This window comes from Ruditapes philippinarum, unplaced genomic scaffold (genome assembly GCF_026571515.1).
Source record: "Ruditapes philippinarum isolate M1 unplaced genomic scaffold, ASM2657151v2 ctg2504_1_1_1_1, whole genome shotgun sequence".
Taxonomy (NCBI): Eukaryota; Metazoa; Mollusca; class Bivalvia; order Venerida; family Veneridae; genus Ruditapes; species Ruditapes philippinarum.
In genome coordinates, this window is record NW_026860106.1 from 89984 (window position 1) to 98179 (window position 8196).

General features: G+C 33.6%; 1 protein-coding gene across 1 annotated transcript in view; it reads left to right on the top strand.

Annotated features, from left to right (window-relative positions):
• The window catches only part of LOC132758924 (E3 ubiquitin-protein ligase rnf213-alpha-like), a gene marked incomplete at its 3' end in the record, with an annotated part of 35886 nt that extends 27707 nt beyond the window's left edge, over positions 1 to 8179 (top strand). The window contains exons 15-24 of the mRNA XM_060750629.1: positions 174 to 482; positions 906 to 1203; positions 2030 to 2303; positions 2965 to 3121; positions 4278 to 4498; positions 4851 to 5024; positions 5151 to 5309; positions 6000 to 6167; positions 7317 to 7563; positions 8142 to 8179. Of these exons, the coding sequence (XP_060606612.1) occupies positions 174 to 482; positions 906 to 1203; positions 2030 to 2303; positions 2965 to 3121; positions 4278 to 4498; positions 4851 to 5024; positions 5151 to 5309; positions 6000 to 6167; positions 7317 to 7563; positions 8142 to 8179 (2045 nt within the window). The remainder of the gene's footprint in view (positions 1 to 173; positions 483 to 905; positions 1204 to 2029; positions 2304 to 2964; positions 3122 to 4277; positions 4499 to 4850; positions 5025 to 5150; positions 5310 to 5999; positions 6168 to 7316; positions 7564 to 8141) is intronic.
• Between the last annotated feature and the right edge of the window lie 17 nt (positions 8180 to 8196).

The window sequence follows — 8196 nt, forward strand, 5'->3', positions numbered from 1 at the left end:
ATACAGGGAATAAAATAAAATGAAAAGTGTTTATCAATTTTCTATTTAATAAGGGATGAATATTCAATTAAGTTAAAACTTGTTAAACATTGTTTAATAAGGGTAATTGTTGTATTATGTTCATGACTCATATTGCTATGTAATGTTAAATAACATATTTAATTTAAACACAGCTGAAGATCAGAAGAAGATGAATCTTCTGTCACAAGAATGTGTGGGAAGGTTGATTCAGGCCGTCTCTGTTATACAAAGTTGTGTCACATCACTGTTGTCTGGAGAAATCACTGTTGGCAACCTTTTGCTAATCCAGTCAAAAGACATTAATTTCCCAGAGCTTGCAGAGTTGGTAAAATTGGAAAAGGCACATACTAAGGACTTCATAGCTAAAGCAATTCAGATAAGACAAAAGGAGATGGAGGCCTTTCACAAACAGGCAGACTTAATGATAACACTAACTTCTATGTGCCAACACCTTGGGAATGGTAAATTTCAGATAACATTTCATTTCTGATATTTTTTCAAATTATATAAATTTCCAATTTCAGTGATACCAAGATATAAGTAAGAAACACATAATTTTATGATAGTCTATGTGTCTAAATGACATATGTTTATGCTTTAGTCTAAATGACATATGTTTATGCTTTTGAAATGATACCAAATTTTGAACTTAAGCATGCATTATTGATTTATTTTTATGAAACAATTTCTGTGTAAAGCCTTTGTGTTTTGAAAATTTTAACATTTTGACTACATGTATGTAATATGATTTTTGTGTTTTAAAAAATAGTTGATAAATAATTTGCATGTTATATCAACTGTGTTCATCTTGCTAAATTTGTTATAGTAACATGAAGTTTTGCTATTATTGAACTTGATGAATTCTTTTATTTTTTTCAAAACAGCTGATACAAGGGCAGTGGACAATACTTTACAAAAACAAAAACACATTGAAGTTCATAAAGTGAATGAATTCTGTGTACCTGCTGACTTGAGTAAAGAGACAAACATGGAGACATTTCAACCAAAGCTGTGTGCCTTTAAAGTGTCACAGACTGTGCTAGAGATTTTACCCAGTCTACAGGTGTGCAGCGAGAGCAGTACCTTCATGAAGTTCTGGACAGCTGAGTGTCAAAGTGACAAAAGTCATTCTCCAAACTTAGATGATGTTGTACCACAAATTTGGACAGCTGCCAAAAAAAGGTTTAAAATTTATTTTGAAAGTCTAAAAAACAGTCTTTTTAAGACTTATGAATATAGAAGAAATATGGAATGTCAATATAAAAAGGTTGTTGTTTTTATAGCAAATTATGTCTGTTTTTGTGTGTGTTCTGTGTGTGTGCACACATGCGTCTGTTATTAAGATTATATAGTTTACTTAAAAAGTCCTCTTCTTAAAAACCACAAGTCTGATTTCAACCAATCTTGCCAGAAATGTTTCTTGGGCAAAGGACATTCAAAAAAAAAGATTTTGTTTCATGCTGAAATAAAGCCTAGAGTGTAGATTTTTTTCAAAAGGCATTGTCTTGATGAAAAGATTGATCTCAATTAGCTGACTAATAAGCAATTACTTGTTGCATTGAGCAAAAGTCGCTTAACACATTAAAGATATAGAGAGAAAATGATCGCATAATACGAAAGTCACCAGGTAATACATGTGGTTGCATGGGCCAGTTAGACTGTGGTTAAAAAATTCACCATCCTCTTCAAAACTACAAGGACTAGAGCTTGGATATTTGGCATGTCAAAACATTTTCTAAAGGACCTCTACCAAGATCATGAGTGGGTGGAGGGTATAGTCATTGGTTTCCCTTATTTGTTTAAAGTGAAAACCTATGATTCAGCAAATAAGTACATCTGCACATTGTCTTTCATATGACTTACTGAATTATGACCTTGACCTCCAAATTTTCTGGACACTACTGTATTATTGCTCATTCAATTCCATAGAAACAAAGAATGAACTACATTTACTTCTGTTCCTACTATTAAGTGTTGTATAAAGTCACAAATGTTATCTTGTTTCTAGATGGGATACGAGGGCAAAAAACATAAAGACAGGAGAGATAAAATTTCAAGACTTTGAGAAAATTCTTGGAAACATCTATAGAGAAGACTATGACAGAATGGCCATTGAGATGAAAACTCTCAAACTTACTGACAAAGAAGTGAAGAAACGTATTGATCAGTTGCAGAAGTATAGGCAGCTCGAAGCATGCACAAAGGGAGCTAAAACAATACTGAAGTTTGCAAAAGATTATAACTTAAAGGGTGATTTTGAGCAGATCAGAATTATTGCAACTGTAAGTGTTATTAGTACAGTCAAATTACTCAAGTCTATTCTTAATTTATTAGTTAAACTGCCATATACATTAGTTAAACTGCTATATAAGCCAAAAGATCTTCACTCTTGGCCACGCCTACTTTAGATAATCTATGAATGAAAAATCGTGCTTCCCGTGCGCCAAGGACATTGATAGTAAAAGCTGAAAAATTATTTCTCAACGGTGTATTGATTTTAAGTTTGTCCCGTTAGATTTTTATTTACCTATTCAATTTGTTTCTATAATTGAAGATACTTTATTTATTTAGAAAAAACAACCTTACTACTACCTTTATGCATTGTATCTTGTTAAATTGTTACGTACGAAAACTACTGTCCCCACCTTTTCCATATATTACTTACTTTCATTAAAGCTATATTCATTCTATGTTATTGGATATAGTTTGAAAATATAATTAAAACCCCCAGAATTAGAAAAAAATCTTTTTGATCATGTTGTTGCAGTTATGTGACCTGATTCTGAATTAAAGTATTTGTTGTTGTTGTTGTTGTTGTTGTACAAGTTTGAACCTTCTGCTTTTGTTGAATATAACAGTGTTAATGTTCCTGTAAAGTTTATAGTAAATGTATGTTGAAATGTGTAGTAAAGGAATAAATGTAATAAATGTTGATATTTACAGCATGGTGAAAATGATCTAGAGATGAGATCATTTGATGAGAGTGTGATGAATGCCTGTGATTTCCTCAAGCACCTTACACCACAGAGGGAGAAATGCCTAAAAATGTTTGTTCAATGCAGACCTTTAGTTCAGTGGTTGAAAGAATCAATGAAGAAAGGTAAGATTGAATATTTTACAAACTATTTAGTCAACAAAAACAGATAAATTTGTCAAATGAACAAAGGTAGTAGAGATATCTTGTATGGCATTCATTAAATGTTTCATTTGTCTGATCTAAACATTCATATGCGTTAATAAAATTTCCACAGAAGGATTTTTTGTATTTCATGACATTTTGTATTCCCCCCCCCCCCCCACTTTAGGGGTGGGGGGGGGGGATTTTGATGCCTGTGTCTGTCCTTGCGTCCGTCCGTTCTCATTTTGTGTCACACATAGCTTAAACAGTATTTGATATAGAGTCATGAAACTTTACAGAAATGTTGATCAGCTTGTGCAGTTGTGCACCTGGGTATTTTCGTGTGGATATATTTAATATTTTTAGAGTTTTTGCTCTTTATTTTGTAAAAATTTACAATTTTCAACTTTTGTTGCATGAGCTCAAAACGTATTTGTCCTAGAGTCGTGAAACTTTACAGGAATGTTGTTCAGCATGTGAAGTTGTGCACCTGGGGTTTCGCTTGGATACCTTACATTGCAATTTTCAATTTGTGTTGTGCGTTGCTCCAAATTTATTTAACCTAGAGTCATGAAACTTAACAGGAATGTTAGTCAGCATATGTAGTGCACCTTGGATTTTGCTTGTGGATTTATCCAGTATTTGTAGAGTTATTGCCCTTGACTTAGTAAAAACTGTTCCATTATGTTGTGTTATTTGTTCCTTGAGTGCTTGAGGTAGAATCAATCAACTTTGTAGGAATAATGATCAACATCACTGTGAAGCTATGCACCTGGGATTTTGCATGTGGATTTTTTTCAGTTTTGTTAGAGTTATTGCCCTTGACTTAGTATAAATTTGCAATTTTCAATTTGCTTGTGCATAGCTCTAAAAATATTTGACCTGTAGGCCTGAAAGTTTACAAAAATGTTGATCAGCATGTTTATTTATACACCTTTGGGTTCATTTGTGGATTTATTCAGTATTTGTAAAGTTTTTGCCCTTTACTTATTAAAAGATTTTTAGTTTCCAACTTGTTGCACATGTAGCCCAAAAAATATTTGACCTAGAGTCATAAGATTGACAAAATAGTGGAGTGTGGGGGCACCCGTGTCCTAAAGAAACATTTCTAGTTTTCTTTTTCTTTTCATGATTATAGCTGGATTAAAAGAGCTGAAGGTATTTGTTGACCTTGCCTTTATGTCAGCTGGTGATGAACCAATCAACATTGCTCGTGTTCAGTGTCTCCACTCAGCTGTGACAGGATATGCCCCACTTATATTTGACCTGGATGAGAATTGTGGTTACAAGGAACTTTTGAAACTTTGTGATGTTGTTTGGAAAGAACTTGAAGCAAATTCTAAGCTTCCAGATAAACTGGTAAGTTATTATTTTTTTGATTGTTCTAAATTTGTAATGAACAGTTTGAAAAATGAAAACTGGATAAGTTTATTTATGAAATTCAGAAGGTTGAGAGTTGCACAGAAAGTTGAGAGTGGAATTATCCAGTACTGGTATCAAATAGAGAAACATGGTAATGAATTCTTCTATGCCTAAAACCCAAAGACCCAGGGTTTAGATGCAAATATATTAACCACTGGGCCACACGTTTCCCCTTGATTGTGGTACTTGTATGAGAGTTGCTTTTGAATATTTAATTTGCATGTACATATTGTGTATCATTTCAGATATAAGTTGTATAAAATGTAAACTACTTGTCTTTATTCTACAGAAAGACACAAATAGACAGCTACAATGGCTTAAAGAAATCAAGAAAGCTCACGGTTCAGTAGAGGTTACCTCCCTTATGCAGGCTGAAGCTATTAATGCTAATGGAATATTTACAGTTGGTAAAAATGCATGGAAGAGAGATGCTGATGCACAGAAGATGGATGAAACTTTACTGGTACAGTAACATTTTGATTACATTATTTAAATATTTTTTTTTTAACTTGTTCTTTTACTTTCCATTATTTAGTTACTAATATGATTATTTTAATTGTTTATTGGAACAATGCTTATTATTGCATAGGCTGTGATGGACATTATAAAGCTAACAGTTCCGGAGAAAGAAGGCAAGAGTCAGTTAAGGAACTATACGTTCTCCCAATGTCAGGATCTACAGAGTAGACTAATGTTGGTGGCTGGGAAGGCAGAGATGGGTACTGATAGTGTGGACAGATTTACCATGGTAACAATATCTTAGCAACATTATAATAATTGTTTTTAATTGGTTTTGAGCTATATAGTAAAGCTTTGGATTGTTGTCATATTTGATTCTTTATGAGAATAACTGTTGCACTATATGAATAGATTTTAAGTATACACCATTCAGAGGCAGCCCATGTTATAATGAACAGATGAAATGTATATTTTCTGATTCAAACCGTCCAGTTAGCTAAATAGGTAGAGCATTGGACTGTGAATCTGGTGACCTGGGTTTGATTCCAAGATGGCACAGGTCACTTTTGTTGTGATTGGTTATTTCACTGTACCTCTGCTCTTGTATGTACGAAAGTAAATAGTTCCTTGTGAAAGTGAAGGCAACTAGTACTGGTAAATTGATTGACAGTCTGCCCAGAAATGATACAGTGGCTGAAATTCAAAATGTATAATTTCAGGGAAAAAGGCACATTTGTAAAATTCTTTTCTTCGAATTTTACTTTCATAAGTAGTAAAATGTTAACAAGCTGGAAAAAATACTTCAGAGTGTTTGGCAAATGTGATACAATGTATAGCATGTTTTACCTATTGTGTAACATGATATAATTAATCATTATATTTATATAGTGAAACTTCAAAATCTATATGTAACAGATAGCCTAGGTACTTTTCTTTTGTAAATTAAAACATTGCACATACAATTTGTATCTTTTCACAGATATTTGACAGTATAACCAGACTTAGCAATGTATACATGAAACTTTGTTCATCTGGATGTGTGCTGTTTAAAGACTGGACAGCAAGATTCCTGTGTTATCCTAAACCTGATCGTCCTGTTTGTGCCATACTAGAGTTTGGCCAAGGTGATAGTGTACCTCAGCTGAAGGTAAGTCTAAACATAATACTGGATTATTTGAGCCTGTATATTAATTTTATCAAATAAACCTAAAATACTCATAATTTCAGTGCAATGTATAATGCTTATCTTTAAGTGTTAAAAACAGTCAAAAAAGTTTTGTTTTGAAGCTAGATTTATGATCTAAATTAACCAACATTACAAAGGTCGTATGACAGCTTTAATGCTTTACTAGTGGACGGAAATTGCATGTGCTTCTTTATGAATTATTTCTGATACAAGTGGGCACTTGAATGAATCCAACATACCTTCAAAAACATAGCTTAAGAGGTTCTATGTATGAAATATTTCAAAGTATGTTGTAGAAATCAAACCCATAGCAATGATGTTTAAGTGCTCTGAAGCTTGATCTTGCAGGCTTCTTTTCATAGTTGTATTTACATAATCACAAGATTGTTTTCAGAAGTATTGTGGTTGATTTAGTACACTGCGCTTTGTGTTGTCCTTAGCGACAACACAACCTATATTGTTATCCCTTTTTTTGTTTTTCCTACCCACAACCTAAGAAAGCCAAATGCGCGTTGTCGCCCTTTTGGGGCCCCCCCCTTGTTGTCCCTGCCCCTGGGGGAACCCCCGGCCCCCGAAAAAATGTGCATTGCAAAAAATGCAGACGACAAGCCCATTTGATCTTACGAAGTAAAAGTCAACAAAAAGGGGTTTGGGGGGCACTTTGCCCTTTTTGTCACTAGCCCCAAAAAACCCACAAAACATTCCAATCAGCCCCCATACAGAACCTTTTAAAGTAAACTATTTAGTAAAATTTTTTTTGATGGTACTAAATTATTTTGACAAAAAGAAACAATCTAAACCCTGGGAACCCTTGACTTTTTCCATAGCAACAAATGAATTTTTATATACATGTAGCAACCCTTGACTTTCCCAAGCAACGAGTGACCTCTTTAGCAACCATTGACTTTCCATAGCAACCATTGACTTTCCATAGCAACCATTGATTGACCTTCCTTAGCAACCAGTGACCTTTTTAGCGACTGGTGACTTTCCATAGCAACCAGTGACTTTCCATAGCCACCAGTGACCTCTATAGCAACCATTGACTTCCATATAACTATTGTTATATAAGTTTTGTGTGATGGTAACTAATATATTGTTTTACTATAGGGAAGACGATCTGAGAGGGAGGACTTGAAGGATATAATTCCTGAACTAGCCAAGTTTATGGAATGTTGTCTTGATGAATGGCTGGATCATATTAAGGAGAAACGAAAGAACTATCTTCACTTGAACTACTACACTGTAGACCAACTTGTTATCCTTCAGAGAGAACTGGTTAAAATGGGAATAGAATCAGAGCCGTCACATCTCGTGTATCCTTTATTGTCTGCTGTAAAAGAGAATTGTACACCAGGTATTGTCTTATACTGAAATCTTTACTATCTCAAAGTTTTCAAAGAAATCTCAGTCACTATCCATGTATTATTATTATCATTCAATTCGGCGTGTTTCCTTTGTTTGTTACTGCAACTTTCCTTTATTATAGTTGAATGAATAGGTTACTGTTGAGATTTCTGACATTGTTTGCCAAAGTCATCAGTAACCCAGCTTAAAGAAAAATGAAATGTAAAGAGAATATTGAATGAGTGTAAGTTCAATACTGAACAAGTTGAATAAAATAAATTATGCTAGCCCCTGGCGAACATGATATTATTTTATTAGAGTTCAATAAATTTAGTATTGAACCTACACAAAAATAAAATTGTATTTATCACATACCCAAAATAAAAGCTGTTTAAAGTGAAAAAAAAATCATTTTTTCATTGAAGTGGCAATGTAACGCTAACATTAAGCACGTCTTTACACTGTTTGTATAACCCAAATGATGTAGTGTCAGAATATATGCACAGCTATGCAATACCATTTTTACGGAATCTTAAAAGTGGCACAGGTATGTTAAAAATTTATGTATCAACTTTTTACTATTTCTAGATGACCTTATAGAGGCAATGGCTGCTGCTAAAGAAGAGGTTTGGGGATAGATTTT